This window comes from Salmo salar, chromosome ssa09, assembly GCF_905237065.1.
Source record: "Salmo salar chromosome ssa09, Ssal_v3.1, whole genome shotgun sequence".
NCBI lineage: Eukaryota > Metazoa > Chordata > Actinopteri > Salmoniformes > Salmonidae > Salmo > Salmo salar.
In genome coordinates this window covers 86,488,908-86,508,702 of record NC_059450.1, presented here as the reverse complement: position 1 = coordinate 86,508,702, position 19,795 = coordinate 86,488,908, and the positions used below count along the sequence as shown (strand labels likewise).

At 46.7% G+C, this 19,795-nt stretch overlaps 1 protein-coding gene across 2 annotated transcripts in view; it reads left to right on the top strand.

Moving 5' to 3' along the window:
• The first annotated feature begins 7,514 nt into the window (after window positions 1–7,514).
• The window catches only part of znf185 (zinc finger protein 185 with LIM domain), a 31,767-nt gene continuing 19,486 nt past the window's right edge, over window positions 7,515–19,795 (top strand). The window contains exons 1-13 of one of the 2 annotated variants that reach the window (XM_045724152.1): window positions 7,515–7,694; window positions 8,681–8,835; window positions 9,240–9,357; window positions 10,074–10,184; window positions 11,124–11,150; window positions 11,264–11,326; window positions 13,399–13,449; window positions 13,617–13,697; window positions 14,034–14,114; window positions 14,266–14,328; window positions 14,461–16,104; window positions 17,308–17,385; window positions 18,461–18,529. In XM_045724152.1, coding sequence (XP_045580108.1) covers window positions 8,826–8,835; window positions 9,240–9,357; window positions 10,074–10,184; window positions 11,124–11,150; window positions 11,264–11,326; window positions 13,399–13,449; window positions 13,617–13,697; window positions 14,034–14,114; window positions 14,266–14,328; window positions 14,461–16,104; window positions 17,308–17,385; window positions 18,461–18,529 — 2,396 coding nt within the window. In that variant the 5' untranslated portion in view covers window positions 7,515–7,694; window positions 8,681–8,825. Of the gene's footprint in view, window positions 7,699–8,680; window positions 8,836–9,239; window positions 9,358–10,073; window positions 10,185–11,123; window positions 11,151–11,263; window positions 11,327–13,398; window positions 13,450–13,616; window positions 13,698–14,033; window positions 14,115–14,265; window positions 14,329–14,460; window positions 16,105–17,307; window positions 17,386–18,460; window positions 18,530–19,795 lie in introns of both variants that reach the window. The other variant, XM_045724153.1, reaches the window with a different exon arrangement.

Genomic DNA, 19,795 nt, shown 5'->3' with positions numbered 1-19,795 from the left:
AAACAGTTCATTCAGCCTCATTTACTGCCTTTAAAAAAAACATAGCTGATATGGCTGACTTGCTTAAACTAATGTGGTTTCTACTGACAGTTAAGATGTACATTGAGGGAAAAAAGTATTTGATCCCCTGCTGATTTTGTACGTTTGCCCACTGACAAAGAAATGATCAGTCTATAATTTTAATGGTAGGTTTATTTGAACAGTGAGAGACAGAATAACAACAAAAAATCCAGAAAAACACATCAAAAGTTTTATAAATTTATTTGCATTTTAATGAGGGAAATAAGTGTTTGACCTCTCAATCAGAAAGATTTCTGGCTCCCAGGTGTCTTTTATACAGGTAACGAGCTGAGATTAGGAGCACACTCTTAAAGGGAGTGCTCCTAATCTCACCTTGTTACCTGTATAAAAGACACCTGTCCACAGAAGCAATCAATCAATCAATCAGATTCCAAACTCTCCACCATGGCCAAGACCAAAGAGCTCTCCAAGGATGTCAGGGACAAGATTGTAGACCTACACAAGGCTGGATGGGCACAAGACCATCGCCGAGCAGCTTGGTGAGAAGGTGACAACAGTTGGTGTGATTATTCGCAAATGGAAGAAACACAAAAGAACTGTCAATCTCCCTCGGCCTGGGGCTCCATGCAAGATCTCACCTCGTGGAGTTGCAATGATCACGAGAACGGTGAGTAATCAGCCCAAAACTACACGGGAGGATCTTGTCAATGATCTCAAGGCAGCTGGGACCATAGTCACCAAGAAAACAATTGGTAACACACTACGCCGTGAAGGACTGAAATCCTGCAGCGCCCACAAGGTCCCCCTGCTCAAGAAAGCACATATACATGCCCGTCTGAAGTTTGCCAATGAACATCTGAATGATTCAGAGGACAACTGGGTGAAAGTGTTCTGGTCAGATGAGACCAAAATGGAGCTCATTGGCATCAACTCAACTCGCCGTGTTTGGAGGAGGAGGAATGCTGCCTATGACCCCAAGAACACCATCCCCACCGTCAAACATGGGGTTGGAAACATTATGCTTTGGGGGTGTTTTTCTGCTAAGGGGACAGGACAACTGGACGGGGCCATGTACCGTCAAATCTTGGGTGAGAACCTCCTTCCCTCAGCCAGGGCATTGAAAATGGGTCGTGGATGGGTATTCCAGCATGACAATGACCCAAAACACACGGCCAAGGCAACAAAGGAGTGGCTCAAGAAGAAGCACATTAAGGTCCTGGAGTGGCCTCGCCAGTCTCCAGACCTTAATCCCATAGAAAATCTGTGGAGGGAGCTGAAGGTTTGAGTTGCCAAACGTCAGCCTCGAAACCTTAATGACTTGGAGAAGATCTGCAAAGAGGAGTGGGACAAAATCCCTCCTGAGATGTGTGCAAACCTGGTGGCCAACTACAAGAAACGTCTGACCTCTGTGATTGCCAACAAGGGTTTTGCCACCAAGTACTAAGTCATGTTTTGCAGAGGGGTCAAACACTTATTTCCCTCACTAAAATGCAAATCAATTTATAACATTTTTGACATGTGTTTCTGGATTTTTTTGTTGTTATTCTGTCTCTCACTGTTCAAATAAACCTACCATTAAAATGATAGACTGATCATTTCTTTGTCAGTGGGCAAATGTACAAAATCAGCAGGGGATCAAATACTTTTTTCCCTCACTGTACAAACTATGGCATAAGGGGACAGTGGGCGGATAAGAGGCAATCTGTATTTTCGATTAAGACATTAATGAGCGAGTTAGGACGGACGTAGTCAATATAATTATTTGTTTAGCACTTTTGAAATGTACAGCGACAGAATACAGAACGTGGGCCGTTCTTACAGTGTTCTCCCTGTACACCAAGTCAGAACTGTAGGATAAATAAAGGTCATATAAAGCAGACAATGAAAGCTCTTACAATATTTGATTACATTTCTCTAAAACAGGCTATAGGTGTAATGGGTGTCGTTGGGTAGAGAGGACCAAGGCGCAGTGGGTTGCATGTTCATCATTATATTTTATTAAATAAATGTGAACACAGAAAAAACAAGAAAACAAAGAACGACAGACCGACAGTTTCACAGGCTAATACTCACAGCAGTGCGAAATACAACTACCCACAAACTACAAACAAAACACATACCTATATATAGGACTCTCAATCAGAGGCAACTAAAAAACACCTGCCTCCAATTGAGAGTCCAACACCCAATTAGCTAGACATAGAAATATACTGCTCAAAAAAATAAAGGGAACACTAAAATAACACATCCTAGATCTGAATGAATGAAATAATCTTATTAAATACTTTTTTCTTTACATAGTTGAATGTGCTGACAACAAAATCACACAAAAAGAATCAATGGAAATCCAATTTATCAACCCATGGAGGTCTGGATTTGGAGTCACACTCAAAATTAAAGTGGAAAACCACACTACAGGCAGATCCAACTTTGATGTAATGTCCTTAAAACAAGTCAAAATGAGGCTCAGTAGTGTGTGTGGCCTCCACGTGCCTGTATGACCTCCCTACAATGCCTGGGCATGCTCCTGATGAGGTGACGGATGGTCTCCTGAGGGATCTCCTCCCAGACCTGGACTAAAGCATCTGCCAAGTCCTGGACAGTCTGTGGTGCAACGTGGCGTTGGTGGATGGAGCGAGACATGATGTCCCAGATGTGCTCAATTGGATTCAGGTCTGGGGAACGGGCGGGCCAGTCCATAGCATCAATGCCTTCCTCTTGCAGGAACTGCTGACACACTCCAGCCACATGAGGTCTAGCATTGTCTTGCATTAGGAGGAACCCAGGGCCAACCGCACCAGCATATGGTCTCACAAGGGGTCTGAGGATCTCATCTCGGTACCTAATGGCAGTCAGGCTACCTCTAGCGAGCACATGGAGAGCTGTGCGGCCCCCCAAAGAAATGTCACCCCACACCATGACTGACCCACCGCCAAACCGGTCATGCTGGAGGATGTTGCAGGCAGCAGAACGTTCTCCACGGCGTCTCCAGACTCTGTCACGTCTGTCACGTGCTCAGTGTGAACCTGCTTTCATCTGTGAAGAGCACAGGGCGCCAGTGGCAAATTTGCCAATCTTGGTGTTCTCTGGCAAATGCCAAACATCCTGCACGGTGTTGCGCTGTAAGCACAACCCCCACCTGTGGACATCGGGCCCTCATACCACCCTCATGGAGTCTGTTTCTGACCGTTAGAGCAGACACATGCACATTTGTGGCCTGCTGGAGGTCATTTTGCAGGGCTCTGGCAGTGCTTCTCCTGCTCCTCCTTGCACAAACGCAGAGGTAGCGGTCCTGCTGCTGGGTTGTTGCCCTCCTACGGCCTCCTCCACGTCTCCTGATGTACTGGCGTGTCTCCTGGTAGCGCCTCCATGCTCTGGACACTACGCTGACAGACACAGCAAACCTTCTTGCCACAGCTCGCATTGATGTGCCATCCTGGATGAGCTGCACTACCTGAGCCACTTGTGTGGGTTGTAGACTCCGTCTCATGCTACCACTAGAGTGAAAGCATTCAAAAGTGACCAAAACATCAGTCAGGAAGTATAGGAACTGAGAAGTGGTCTGTGGTCACCACCTGCAGAATCACTCCTTTATTGGGGGTGTCTTGCTAATTGCCTATAATTTCCACCTGTTGTCTATTCCATTTGCACAACAGCATGTGCAATTTATTGTCAATCAGTGTTGCTTCCTAAGTGGACAGTTTGATTTCACAGAAGTGTGATTGACTTGGAGTTACATTGTGTTGTTTAAGTGTTCCCTTTACTTTTTTGAGCAGTGTATAAAGAACTACAATGAACCTAGAAATACAAAACATAGAACATAAACCAAAACCCCGGAGTACATAAATAAAACACCGCTCTACAATACACATAACCCCCGAACCACATAAAACAAATACCCTCTGCCACTTCCTGAGCAACCTACAAATACAAATAACCCCTATACTGGTCAGGACGTGACAATAGGCTACATGTGCACCACCAAGTCAGAACAGTAGGCGATATTAAGAGGGGTAAATAGACCAAATTATTAGGGTAATGCACTTGGGCTACTAACAGCTTACTACACAACATACACTTACTATTACTTTCTTAGCTACAGTATACATACACTACCGTTCAAAAGTTTGGGGTCATGTAGAAATGTCCTTGTTTTTGAAAGAAAGGCAATTTTTTTTGTCCATTAAAAAACATAAAATTGATCAGAAATACAGTGTAGACATTGTTAATGTTGTAAATGACTATTGTTGCTGGAAACGGCTGATTGTTAATGGAATATCTACATAGGCGTACAGAGGCCTATTATCAGCAACCATCACTCCTGTGTTCCAATGGCACGTTGTGTTAGCTAATCCAAGTTTATTGTTTTAAAAGGCTAATTGATCATTAGAAAAACCTTTTGCAATTATTTCTACACAGCTGAAAACTGTTGTCCTGATTAAAGAAGCAATAAAACTGGCCTTCTTTAGACTAGTTGAGTATCTGGAGAATCAGCATTTGTGGGTTCGATTACGTGCTCAAAATGGCCAGAAACAAAGAACTTTCTTCTGAAACTCATTAGTCTATTCTTGTTCTGAGAAATGAAGGCTATTCCATGCAAGAAATTTCCAAGAAACTGAAGATCTCGTACAACGCTGTGTACTACTCCCTTCACAGAACAGAGCAAACTGTCTCTAACCAGAATAGAAAGAGGAGTGGGAGGCCCCGCTGCACAACTGAGCAAGAGGACAAGTACATTAGAGTGTCTAGTTTGAGAAACAGACTCCTCACAAGTCCTAAACTGTCAGCCTCATTAAATATTACCAGGAAAACACCAGTCTCAACGTCAACAGTGAAGAGGCGACTCTGGGATGCTGGCCTTCTAGGCAGAGTTCCTCTCTCCAGTGTCTGTGTTCTTTTGCCAATCTTAGTCTTTTATTTTTATTGGCCAGTCTGAGATATGGCTTTTTCTTTGCAACTCTGCCTAGAAGGCCAGCATCCCAGAGTCGCCTCTTCACTGTTGACATTGAGGCTGGTGTTTTCCTGGTAATATTTAATGAAGCTGAGAGGAAGAGCGAGCAGGAGGGTGGGGGTTCAGATGTGATACCAGACATTATCCTGTTGGTGTGGTGGAGGGAGACAGAGAGAGGGGGGGTTCAGATGTGATACCAGACATTATCCTGTTGGTGTGGTGGAGGGAGACAGAGAGAGGGGGGTTCAGATGTGATACCAGACATTATCCTGTTGGTGTGGTGGAGGGAGACAGAGAGAGAGGGGGGGTTCAGATGTGATACCAGACATTATCCTGTTGGTGTGGTGGAGGGAGACAGAGAGAGGGGGGGTTCAGATACCAGACATTATCCTGTTGGTGTGGTGGAGGGAGACAGAGAGAGGGGGGTTCAGATACCAGACATTATTCTGTTGGTGTGGTAAAGGAGGGAGACAGAGAGAGAGGGGGGGTTCAGATGTGATACCAGACATTATCCTGTTGGTGTGGTGATGGAGGGAGACAGAGAGAGAGGGGGGGTTCAGATGTGATACCAGACATTATCCTGTTGGTGTGGTGGAGGGAGACAGAGAGAGGGGGGTTCAGATACCAGACATTATCCTGTTGGTGTGGTAAAGGAGGGAGACAGAGGGAGGGGGGTTCAGATACCAGACATTATCCTGTTGGTGTGGTAAAGGAGGGAGACAGAGGGAGGGGGGTTCAGATACCAGACATTATCCTGTTGGTGTGGTAAAGGAGGGAGACAGAGGGAGGGGGGTTCAGATACCAGACATTATCCTGTTGGTGTGGTGAAGGAGGGAGACAGAGGGATGGAGGGCGGTGGTTAGGTTGAAATGCCTGACATTGCTTCCAGTATTATGAGCCATGGTGAGACTGTCACTGCAGCTGGGCTGAGCTGTTCAACTGGTTTACCTCTCAGAGAACGAGAGAGAGAGAGAGAACGGGATGAGGGGGTTGAGAAAACATGGAGGTACAATAGACTTCACAGTTTACACTGGCTATCAGCTGAAGTGAAACTTTGCCACTAAAACCACCCAGTTTCCTCATACTTACACTCTCCACTACAGTGAACCTGTATGACTGAGGAAAGAGACATTCGTGTGTAAATGATAGTCCCCTGAGAGTTGCATTGCGACATTCCTCCCAAGTCCCCACCTTATTTCATTTGAAAAGGCTGGGTGAATGTATGCATGGTATGTGTGTGATTGGTTCTGTAGCAATTTTTCTGTTGTACCTTTATTTAACTAGTCAGTTAAGAACAAATCCTTATTTTCAATGACGGCCTAGGAACAGTGGGTTAACTGCCTTGTTCAGGGGCGGGGGTGGGGTTATGTACTGTAAACTCAGAACACTAGCTGGTGTGGACACATTGTAAGGGCTAATCTATTATGTTGCTATTGACAACTGCTTTGGAGTAGATCGTAGATGTTGGACGCAGGCGTTTTGAGAAAGTGTGTGTCATCACACACACTGACGGCTCTCATCTGTGAGCCAACACCCTGATCTGCCTACTTCTTCACCTCATGGTCCCATAGTTCACCCATTCATAGGTCAGCTGACTCTTGACAATGTTACCCAGGTCTGTCTTTCAATAGACTGTTATTAACGTAAACAGACCCTATCAAGATGAGGCATGTTTTAATGGGGCTACAACATAATTGCCTGTAGTTTGAAAGAGAAATAGAGAGGCTTATTGATCTCATAACATTACAAAGCAAATAGCAGTCCTGGTGTTTGCTTTGGGAGTGTGAAACACTTTGAAGTACAGTAGATTTGAAAGTGTGACCCAATTCTTAGGGAATAGCTACAGTCACTGTTCTCAGATGTGTTGTTGTCTCTGTTAGAGAATAGCTACAGTCACTGTTCTCAGATGTGTTGTTGTCTCTGTTAGAGAATAGCTACAGTCACTGTTCTCAGATGTGTTGTCTCTGTTAGAGAATAGCTACAGTCACTGTTCTCAGATGTGTTGTTGTCTCTGTTAGAGAATAGCTACAGTCACTGTTCTCAGTTGTGTTGTTGTCTCTGTTAGAGAATAGCTACAGTCACTGTTCTCAGATGTGTTGTTGTCTCTGTTAGAGAATAGCTACAGTCACTGTTCTCAGATGTGTTGTCTCTGTTAGGGAATAGCTACAGTCACTGTTCTCAGATGTGTTGTCTCTGTTAGAGAATAGCTACAGTCACTGTTCTCAGATGTGTTGTCTCTGTTAGGGAATAGCTACAGTCACTGTTCTCAGATGTGTTGTCTCTGTTAGAGAATAGCTACAGTCACTGTTCTCAGATGTGTTGTCTCTGTTAGGGAATAGCTACAGTCACTGTTCTCAGATGTGTTGTCTCTGTTAGAGAATAGCTACAGTCACTGTTCTCAGATGTGTTGTCTCTGTTAGGGAATAGCTACAGTCACTGTTCTCAGATGTGTTGTCTCTGTTAGGGAGACACCCCCCACACCTCACCCTGGGTGTGGCGTAGCCTCTCTGACTGGCTGAGCTAGTCTGTGTCCACGCCCGTACCTGTTCAAACACCTGTCAGCTTGTCACAGAGAAAATACTTTCCCTCGCTCCGTTCACACACACACCTGTCAGTCTACACACCTGTCTGTCTTTACCTATACTCTCACCTGCTCTCCCTCTACCTGTGTGGGATTCTCTATCGTTTGGGAGACCGTCTGTGGATACAGTATCCAGTGAAAGTAGGTACGTTTTCACTCTAATTTCCGTCTCGGTACCACGTTTGTCCGGGTGTAGAATGTGGATTCTCTCTTCTTAACCGTCTCTTTTTAAATCAGCGTAGATCATGAATATAATCTACGCTATCTTTTGCCAGCTGTTTATGTCATGCTAACTCCTCAGACCCTGACAGACACCAGAGATGGTGGCCAGACAGTCTGTTTGTCCTCTCAGAACCATTAGCCGCTCTGCTCCCTTTACCGTACCTTATCATTTATCATTTAACTTGTCGGTCTGTGCTGGTGGTGTGTTTCATGTAAAAATGTGTCGTGTGTGTGTAGACTGGTGTGTATCGTGAATGATCGATTACAGTCTATTTGGTCTGTCATCACCTCCAAAAGATATTCGGAAAGAGACATTTTACCACATCAGGATATTATTCTTTCTACCACTGGAAGGTCATTTGCATAAGGTCAACTTTGCCAGTCATTTGATAAGGAAAAAATCTTAACAATGTTTTATTAGAATTCCCACTTGCTTTCAGTTCCCTGAGGAGAAATGTGAGTGAGCCGTTTGTGTTCGGTTAGAGATGAAATAAAGATACTATTTGTGTTAGATCATTCTATCTAGCCACTTCAACAAATATTTAATTACAATATGTGGGAGAAAGATCAAGCAGACCAGGTTTTCAATAACATCTTGAATCCTGCTTCTAAGACCCTATGTTGAGAAATGATGTTTGCTCCAATTTGTGTGCGTGTGCGTGCGTGTGTCCATCTATCTTTGGCTGACAGAGGGCATGTTTGTTTGTTTGGTAGAAAGTGGTAGGACAGGCTCATCTGCGTGGCTGGAATGCCTGCTACATGTTCCTGTTCCTTAAGGGAGGGGAGGAATACTGCCGCGCTCCTTTTGACAGAGACAAGGACCAAGTGGGACAGAGACTAAGGTTTATTTCTGGACCGGACCTCTCTTACTAACCTGTGTCTGTGCTGCTGTCTGTGGTACTCAGGGAGCCAGTTAGAGGAATCTCAGGAACCAGATTGGGAGCCAGTGGAAGAATCACAGGAACCAGATTGGGAGCCAGTGGAAGAATCACAGGAACCAGATTGGGAGCCAGTGGAGGAATCACAGGAACCAGATTACAACCACCTACTATGTCAAAAGGTGAGTTGACTGGCTTACTGACTGAGCTGATTTCAATAGGATGAGTGTGTGATAGTGTGTTTCCTACCATTGTCAGATGTGGTAGTAGATCAACTCCATTAAAAGGGGATGAGGTGACAGATACCATGTTTATTATAACAACGTTTCATTTATTCATCCTGTGTGATCAAGAATGTATCAGACGTTGTGTTTTCTTATTCAGATAGTGTGTGTGTGTGATTGTTTTACTGTGTGCATGTGCATTTGTTCATATCTTTGTGTGTTTATGTCTAACTGTGTGTGTCTGTGTGTGTGTGTGTGTGTGTGTGTGTGTGTGTGTGTGTGTGTGTGTGTGTGTGTGTGTGTGTGTGTGTGTGTGTGTGTGTGTGTGTGTGTGTGTGTGTGTGTGTGTGTGTGTGTTTCAGAGGGGGAAAGAGCATCAGTGTTGAAGACCACTAAGGTTCGGACCAAGCTGAAAGGAGATGGCAGCTGGATGCAGAGACTCAGTGAACCACAGTCTGAAACAGAGGAAGAGAAACCATGGTGAGACAGACAGACAGACAGACAGACAGACAGACAGACAGACAGACAGACAGACAGACAGACAGACAGACAGACAGACAGACAGACAGACAGACAGACAGACAGACAGACAGACAGACAGGAGAAACCATGGTCAGACAGACAGACATACAGACAGACAGACAGACAGACAGATAGACAGACGGACAGACAGACAGACAGACAGACAGACAGACAGACAGACAGACAGACAGACAGACAGACAGACAGACAGACAGACAGACAGACAGGAGAAACCATGGTGAGACAGACAGACGGACGGACGGACGGACGGACGGACGGACGGACAGACAGACAGACAGACAGACAGACAGACAGACAGACAGACAGACAGACAGACAGACAGACAGACAGACAGACAGACAGACAGACAGACAGACAGACAGGAGGAACCATGGTGAGACAGACAGACAGACAGACAGACAGACAGACAGACAGACAGACAGACAGACAGACAGACAGACAGACAGACTAAGTCATTAGGATGAAGTTAATCATATTATTGTGGTTTACTGCCAGATCTCTCTGTGTGGTAGCAATTAACCTGGGGATGAGGTTAGACTAGTATGGACCGTGTTCAACCTCTCTCTCTCTCTCTCTCTCTCTCTCTCTCTCTCTCTCTCTCTCTCTCTCTCTCTCTCTCTCTCTCTACCCTCCCCCCCTCCCTCTCTGAGCAGGATTGCAGAAGTCAGAGTGAATCGACTGAATGGAGCCCCTATAGACACCAGCCCAGTGGCCTCTCCCACATCCAAGACCCCTCCCTCCCCCACCAGACCTGCAGAAGACGGGTAAACCCTGAAACCCAGCTCAACACTGACACCCACCTCAACACTACACACCTACCTCAACACTACACACTGGTACCCACCTCAACACTACACACTGACCCCCACCTCAACACTACACACTGACCCCCCACCTCAACACTACACACTGACCCCCCACCTCAACACTACACACCTACCTCAACACTACACACTGACACCCACCTCAACACTACACACCCACCTCAACACTACACACTGACCCCCACCTCAACACTACACACTGACCCCCACCTCAACACTACACACTGATACACACCTCAACACTACACACTGGTACACACCTCAACACTACACACTGGTACACACCTCAACACTACACACTGGTACACACCTCAACACTACACACTGGTACACACCTCAACACTACACACTGGTACACACCTCGACACTACACACTGGTACACACCTCGACACTACACACTGGTACACACCTCGACACTACACACTGGTACACACCTCGACGCTACACACTGGTACACACCTCGACGCTACACACTGGTACACACCTCGACGCTACACACTGGTACACACCTCGACGCTACACACTGGTACACACCTCAACGCTACACACTGGTACACACCTCAACACTACACACTGGTACACACCTCAACACTACACACTGGTAGACACCTCAACACTACACACTGGTACACACCTCAACACTACACACTGGTACACACCTCAACACTACACACTGGTACACACCTCAACACTACACACTGGTACACACCTCAACACTACACACTGGTACACACCTCAACACTACACACTGGTACACACCTCAACACTACACACTGGTACACACCTCGACACTACACACTGGTACACACCTCAAAACACAAACAACAAAACATGCTCTTTATTATAAACTGACCTTTGGTTCTTGTTCCTAAATATAGAACACCATCTCCAGGATATCTTATCAGGTATAACAGACTTCCAACATTGCATCACTTGAGCAACAGCATATACAATGGATTAAATTCATTAATTGTGAATAATATAAAAGGTGAATGAATAATCTTATCCATTTTTTCAGAGGGATTTTCACCAAGACAGACACCAAGCCTGCTGCCACCTCATCTACATTCAATAGCTTGAGGTAAATAAAGTACTGTCAGATCTCTAACTGGCAGCAGTAATGTCAGAGCTCTAACTGGCAGCAGTAATGTAAGAGCTCTAACTGGCAGCAGCAATGTCAGAGGTCTAACTGGCAGCAGTGATGTCAGAGTCTACTGGCAGCAGTAATGTCAGAGTCTACTGGCAGCAGTGATGTCAGAGTCTACTGGCAGCAGTGATGTCAGAGTCTACTGGCAGCAGTGATGTCAGAGTCTACTGGCAGCAGTGATGTCAGAGTCTACTGGCAGCAGTAATGTCAGAGTCTACTGGCAGCAGTAATGTCAGAGTTTACTGGCAGCAGTGATGTCAGAGTCTACTGGCAGCAGTGATGTCAGAGTCTACTGGCAGCAGTGATGTCAGAGTCTACTGGCAGCAGTAATGTCAGAGTCTACTGGCAGCCGTGATGTCAGAGTCTACTGGCAGCAGTAATGTCAGAGTCTGCTGGCAGCAGTAATGTCAGAGTCTACTGGCAGCAGTAATGTCAGAGCTCTAACTGGCAGCAGTAATATCAGAGCTCTACTGGCAGCAGTAATGTCAGAGTCTACTGGCAGCAGTGATGTCAGAGTCTACTGGCAGCAGTGATGTCAGAGTCTACTGGCAGCAGTAATGTCAGAGTCTACTGACAGCAGTAATGTCAGAGTCTACTGGCAGCAGTAATGTCATAAGTCTGCTGGCAGCAGTGATGTCAGAGTCTACTGGCAGCAGTAATGTCAGAGTCTACTGGCAGCAGTAATGTCAGAGTCTACTGGCAGCAGTAATGTCAGAGCTCTAACTGGCAGCAGTAATATCAGAGCTCTACTGGCAGCAGTAATGTCAGAGTCTACTGGCAGCAGTAATGTCAGAGCTCTAACTGGCAGCAGTAATATCAGAGCTCTACTGGCAGCAGTGATGTCAGAGTCTACTGGCAGCAGTAATGTCAGAGCCTACTGGCAGCAGTAATGTCAGAGTCTACTGGCAGCAGTAATGTCAGAGTCTACTGGCAGCAGTGATGTCAGAGTCTACTGGCAGCAGTAATGTCAGAGTCTACTGGCAGGAGTAATATCAGAGCTCTACTGGCAGCAGTAATGTCAGAGCTCTAACTGGCAACAGTAATGTCAGAGCTCTACTGGCAGCAGTAATGTCAGAGTCTACTGGCAGCAGTAATGTCAGAGTCTACTGGCAGCAGTAATGTCAGAGCTCTAACTGGCAGCAGTAATATCAGAGCTCTACTGGCAGCAGTAATGTCAGAGTCTACTGGCAGCAGTAATGTCAGAGCTCTAACTGGCAGCAGTAATATCAGAGCTCTACTGGCAGCAGTGATGTCAGAGTCTACTGGCAGCAGTAATGTCAGAGTCTACTGGCAGCAGTAATGTCAGAGTCTACTGGCAGCAGTAATGTCAGAGTCTACTGGCAGCAGTGATGTCAGAGTCTACTGGCAGCAGTAATGTCAGAGTCTACTGGCAGGAGTAATATCAGCGCTCTACTGGCAGCAGTAATGTCAGAGCTCTAACTGGCAACAGTAATGTCAGAGCTCTACTGGCAGCAGTAATGTCAGAGTCTACTGGCAGCAGTGATGTCAGAGTCTACTGGCAGCAGTGATGTCAGAGTCTACTGGCAGCAGTAATGTCAGAGTCTACTGGCAGCAGTAATGTCATAAGTCTGCTGGCAGCAGTGATGTCAGAGTCTACTGGCAGCAGTAATGTCAGAGTCTACTGGCAGCAGTAATGTCAGAGTCTACTGGCAGCAGTAATGTCAGAGCTCTAACTGGCAGCAGTAATATCAGAGCTCTACTGGCAGCAGTAATGTCAGAGTCTACTGGCAGCAGTGATGTCAGAGTCTACTGGCAGCAGTGATGTCAGAGTCTACTGGCAGCAGTGATGTCAGAGTCTACTGGCAGCAGTAATGTCAGAGTCTACTGGCAGCAGTAATGTCATAAGTCTGCTGGCAGCAGTGATGTCAGAGTCTACTGGCAGCAGTGATGTCAGAGCTCTACTGGCAGCAGTGTAATCAGTCTATCGTTCGGACAGCCAATGCCTTGTTAGATGGCTTGATTACATGGTGTCCCTCTATTTGCAGTGGATCAACATCCAGCTTCAGCAAGAGGCCTTCAGAGAGCTACAAGAGAATGTGAGTAAACCTTATGCAAATCTTATGAGTAAACTCAGTGAACGTGCTTGAGTGTGTGACGCTGTGTGTGGTAAAGGATTAACTGAGATAACTGTAGTGACTTAAGGGGATGTGTTTGATAAGTGTTTGTGTGTGTGTGTGTTTTGTGTATGTGTTCCTCCCTCCAGAGCTCCTCACACAGTGCGTCCCACCTCAAACCTCCCAGTTCAAACTGAGGACCAGCTTTCCCCAGAGGAGAAGGAGAAACGGTGAGACACACACAATGCATCCCAAATGGCACCCTGTTCTCTTTATAGAGATCTAATTTTGACCAGGGCCCTGGTACTGTATAGGGCCTTATATAGGGAACAGAGTGCCATTTCAGATGCTGTCTACAAAACTCTTATTATACCTCAGAAAATAGACGTTGAGGAAAAACAAGTCTCATCTCTTTCTTTACCCCTCTCTCTTTACTGCGTCTCTCTCTCTCTCTCTCTCTCTCTCTCTCACACACTTTCTCTCTCGCTCTTTCTCTCTATCTGTCTCTCTCTCTTTTCTCCCTGTCTCCCTCTTTCTCTCTCCGTGTCTCTCCATCTGTCCATCAGGGAGGAAGCAGCCATGGATGTGCTCAGGACCTCTTCAGCCCGACAACGCTCCTACGTCCTCTCAGCCGCCAAGAAATACGAGTATGTGATTGGCTATATACCTCTCTCTCCATCTCCCTCTCCCTCTCTCTCTCTATTTCTGTCTCGATCTTTCTCTCTCTTTATCTGTCTCTCTCCATCTCTCTATTCCCCTGTTTGTATCTTATCTCCTGTTCTCCTGTTCTCCTGACAGTTCTACAGAGAAACCTCTAGAAACCTCCCTGACCCCAGATGTTTCATCTTTTGTGGCTAAAAGGTAACTGATGCCTCTCAATGGACTGTCCTGTCCTGTTTTGTTCCTCATGGAAAATGATGATAATGTCTGAAATGAAAGGCTTGACTGGAGATGTTTCATTTTTCTGTCTTGTTGTTTCTTGTGTGTCTAAAGGGTGGTGATCACAGACAATGACGACTCTGTCTTCACTGAGACTCCTTCTGTCCCCAAAGAACCAGCTGCACCATCTATGAAAGCTGTCTCTCCTGTCTCTGTGAAAGCTGTCTCTCCTGTCTCTGTGAAAGACGTCTCTCCTGTCTCTGTGAAAGCTGTCTCTCCTGTCTCTGTGAAAGCTGTCTCTCCTGTCTCTTTGAAAGACGTCTCTCCTGTCTCTGTGAAAGATGTCTCTCCTGTCTCTGTGAAAGCTGTCTCTCCTGTCTCTTTGAAAGACGTCTCTCCTGTCTCTGTGAAAGATGTCTCTCCTGTCTCTGTGAAAGATGTCTCTCCTGTCTCTGTGAAAGACGTCTCTCCTGTCTCTGCGAAAGCCGTCTCTCCTGTCTCTTTGAAAGACGTCTCTCCTATCTCCTTGAAAAACGTCTCTCCTGTCTCTGTGAAAGCTGTCTCTCCTGTCTCTGTGAAAGACGTCTCTCCTGTCTCTGTGAAAGACGTCTCTCCTGTCTCTGTGAAAGACGAAACTCCTGTCTCTTTGAAAGACGTCTCTCCTGTCTCCGTAAAAGACGTCTCTCCGGTCTCTGTAAAAGCTGTCTCTCCTGTCTCTGTGAAAGCTGTCTCTCCTGTGTCTGTGAAAGACGTCTCTCCTGTCTCTGTGAAAGCTGTCTCTCCTGTCTCTGTGAAAGCTGTCTCTCCTGTCTCTGAGAAAGACGTCTCTCCTGTATCTGTGAAAGACGTCTCTCCTGTCTCTGTGAAAGCTGTCTCTCCTGTCTCTGTGAAAGACATCTCTCCTGTCTCTGTGAAAGACGTCTCTCCTGTCTCCTTGAAAGACTTCTCTCCTGTCTCCTTGAAAGACTTCTCTCCTGTATGTATGAAAGCTGTCTCTCCTGTCTCTGTGAAAGCTGTCTCTCCTGTCTCTGTGAAAGACGTCTCTCCTGTCTCTGTGAAAGACGTCTCTTCTGTCTCTGTGAAAGACGTCTCTCCTGTGTCTGTGAAAGACGTCTCTCCTGTTTCTGTGAAAGACGTCTCTCCTGTCTCTGTGAAAGTTGTCTCTCCTGTCTCTGTGAAAGACGTCTCTCCTGTCTCTATGAAAGACGTCTCTCCCGTCTCTGTGAAAGCTGTCTCTCCTGTCTCTGTGAAAGACGTCTCTCCTGTTTCTGTGAAAGACGTCTCTCCTGTCTCTGTGAAAGTTGTCTCTCCTGTCTCTGTGAAAGACGTCTCTCCTGTCTCTGTGAAAGTTGTCTCTCCCGTCTCTGTGAAAGACGTCTCTCCTGTCTCTGTGAAAGACGTCTCTCCTGTCTCTGTGAACATTGTCTCTCCTGTCTCTGTGAAAGACGTCTCTCCTATATCTGTGAAAGACGTCCTCCTTCCAGCCCCCGTCATAGTTGACACCACAGCAGCGATTGACCCTTATGAGGGCATGAAGCCAGGGTGTACCAAAATGGCTACTCCACTTCCTAAGTTGACAGTTGAGGTGATGAAAAAACTGTCCCCAGAGAGTGGTGTCCCGTTGAAAGACGTCCCCCCAGTGTCCTCTGTATTAGCGTCCCCTGTCCCATATAACCCAGTGAAGAAGAATCCTGCCCCAGTGGACACACTGACAGCCCTGTCTGACACACTCATCTCCTTCGACACAGGTTCATCCAGGTACAGTATTGATTCATTAATGTTTCTATTCATTTGAATTACAATGATCAGATATGTTGCACCACAGTGTGTGTAGTGGTGAGACCAGAGCCATTTATTGACATTATGGGTAGGCTATATACGGCTCTGGGTGAGACTATTAAAGTTGGTCCACAGGCTGCAGAGCCAGAGGACAGGTAGGAATCAACAGAGAGACACTTCCTCATTCATGTCATAGTGGGCGATATAAAACCAGTACCAAACCGCGGCAAAATGTTTTTCAATTGAAAATGTTTTGCAATGAAAACGAGTGTTTTTTTAATGGGACACATTTAGGTTAGTCCCTCCCTGTTTCGTCCCTTTTTATCCATTTGGTTTCTAGTGAATACACCCCTGGTGACAGCTGTCATTGTGTACTTCTACACTGAGTGTACAAAATATTAGGAACACCCTTCTAATATTGGGTGGGGCATGGCCTCTACAAGGTGTCGAAATAGTTCCACAGGAATGCTGGCCCATGTTGATTCCAATGCTTCCCACAGTTGTGCCAAGTTGACTGGATCCTTTGGGTGGTGGACCATTCTTTGTATTTATACATTGTTTTTTTTTTTTTATAAATAAAAATGTTTGGGGGTATATCAGCTTTATTATTGCAGATAGATTGTAGCTTCCATCAATGTAATTGTCTGCATCATTTCCAATTCCTTATATATATTTTTTGTAAATATATACAGTACCAGTCAAAAGTTTGGACTGGTTTTTAATAGTCTGTCAGATGTAAACCGTTGGGTTCTTCAATTCAAGTCCTCTGTCTTGTCTCCCCTCCCCTCTCCTCTCCTCTCTCCTCTTGTCCTGTCCTCCCCTCTCCCCCCCTTCTCCTCCCCTCCCCCCTCCCCTCTCTTCCTGTCCTGTCCTCCCCCCTCCCATCTCTTCCTGTCCTGTCCTCCCCTCCTCTCCCCCTCTTCTCTCTTCCTGTCCTGTCCTGTCCTCTCCTCTCCTCCTCTCTCCCCCCTTCTCCTCCCCCTCCCCCTCTCCCTGTCCTGTCCTCCCCTCCTCTCCCCCCCTCTTCTCTCTTCCTGTCCTCTCCTCTCCTCCCCCCCTCTCCCCTCCCCTCTCTTCCTGTCCTGTCCTCCCCTCCTCTTCTCTCTTCCTGTCCTCTCCTCTCCTCCTCTTCCTGTCCTGTCCTCTCCCCTCCCCTCTTATCCTCTCGTCTCCTCTGTGTAGTCTAGAACAGGAGTTGGTGAAGCCCATCCCTCCCATCCCAGGATCTTGGAGTCAGGAGCTTCTCAGTGGATCAGACAGGTAGTTAGAGAGGAGACCCCTTATATCAGACACTCATTCATTCCTCCATACACCACAGTGTGTCTCTCTCTTTCTCTCTCTCAATTTCAATTCATGGGGCTTTATTGGCATGGGAAACATATGTCAACATTTCCAAAGCAAGTGAAGTAGATAATAAACAAAAGTGAAATAAACAATTAAAAAAATTACAGTAAACATTACACTCACAAAAGTTCCAAAAGAATAAAGACATTTCAAATGTCATATTATGTGTAAATAGTTAAATTACAAATGGGAAAATAAATAAACTTAAATACGGGTTGTATTTACATAGATGTTTGTTCTTTCACTGGTTGCCCTTTTCTTGTGGCAACAGGTCACACATCTTGCTACTGTGATGTCACACTGTGGTATTTCACCCAATAGATTTGGGAGTTTATCAAAATTGGGTTTGTTTTCAAATTCTTTGTGGGTCTGTGTAATCTGAGGGAAATATGTGCCTCTAATATGGTCATACATTTGGCAAGAGGTTAGGAAGTGCAGCTCAGTTTCCACCTCATTTTGTGGGCAGTGTGCACATAGCCTGTCTTCTCTTGAGAGCCAGGTCTGCCTACGGCGGCCTTTCTCAATAGCAAGACCATGCCCACTGAGTCTGTACATAGTCAAAGCTTTCCTTAAGTTTGGGTCAGTCACAGTGGTCAGATATTCTCTCTCTCTGAGCCATTTCTGATGACCTCTCCCACCCTGTTTCATGTGTAATGCTGTGTCTGTGGTTCTGATGGACCAGCGATTAGGGGACAATTTACTGACCAACTGTGTCTGTGGTTCTGTGTCTGTGGTTCTGATGGACCAGCAGTTAGGGTGGGATGGACCAGCATTGTGTTATTGACTGTACGTTTGTTTATCCCATGTGTAACTCTGTGTTGTTGTTTTTGTCGCACTGCTTTGCTTTATCTTGGCCAGGTCGCAGTTGTAAATGACAACTTGTTCTCAACTGGCCTACCTGGTTAAATAAAATGTGAAATAAAATGTGAAATAAATAAAAAAGAGGGGGCATTTTACTGACCAACTGTGTCTCTGGTTGTCTCTCCCTCAGGCTCAGTTATGCCGAGTCCGAGGAGGAAGAGGAGGAGCCGAGAGACGAGAAGCCAGAGGACACACACAGGTACGTCCCACATTGATCTACCCCCTAGTCCCTTAGTCCCTAGCCTCTCTCACTAGCCTCTAACCTCTCCCCCTAGCATCTAATTTTTAACCTCTACCCTCTACCCTCCCCTCATCTCTACCCTCTAACCTCTCCCCCTACTCTCTACCCCCTCCCCTCTAACCTCTCTCCCTAACCTCTCCCCCTACTCTCTACCCCCTCCCCTCTAACCTCTCTCCCTAACCTCTCCCCCTACTCTCTACCCCCTCCCCTCTAACCTCTCTCCCTAACCTCTCCCCCTACTCTCTACCCCCTCCCCTCTAACCTCTCTCCCTAACCTCTCCCCCCTACTCTCTACCCCCTCCCCTCTAACCTCTCTCCCTAACCTCTCCCCCTACTCTCTACCCCTAACCTCTCCCCCTACTCTCTACCCCCTCCCCTCTAACCTCTCTCCCTAACCTCTCCCCCTACTCTCTACCCCCTAACCTCTCCCCCCTACTCTCTACCCCCTCCCCTCTAACCTCTCTCCCTAACCTCTCCCCCTACTCTCTACCCCCTCCCCTCTAACCTCTCTCCCTAACCTCTCCCCCTACTCTCTACCCCTAACCTCTCCCCCTACTCTCTACCCCCTCCCCTCTAAGCTCTCTCCCTAACCTCTCCCCCTACTCTCTACCCCTAACCTCTCCCCCTACTCTCTACCCCCTCCCCTCTAACCTCTCTCCCTAACCTCTCCCCCTACTCTCTACCCCCTCCCCTCTAACCTCTCTCCCTAACCTCTCCCCCTACTCTCTACCCCCTCCCCTCTAACCTCTCCCTAACCTCTCCCCCTACTCTCTACCCCCTCCCCTCTAACCTCTCCCCCTATCCCTCGCCCCTCAAACCTCTCCCTCTCCCCTCAAACCTCTAACCTCTCCCCCCTATCCCTCTCCCCTCTAACCTCTCCCTATAAAATCTCCCCCTAACCTCTAACCTCTCCCCCTATCCTCTCCCTATAAACTCTCCCTCTAACCTCTAACCTCTCCCCCCTAGCATCTAATTTTTAACCTCTACCCTCCCCTCATCTCTACCCTCTAACCTCTCCCCCTACTCTCTACCCCCTCCCCTCTAACCTCTCCCCCTAACCTCTCCCTCTACCCACTCCCCCTACTCTCTACCCCCTCCCCTCTAACCTCTCTCCCTAAACTCTCCCCCTACTCTCTACCCCTCCCCTCTAACCTCTCCCCCTATCCCTCTACCCTCTCCCTCTCCCCTCAAACCTCTCCCCTCAAACCTCTAACCTCTCCCCCT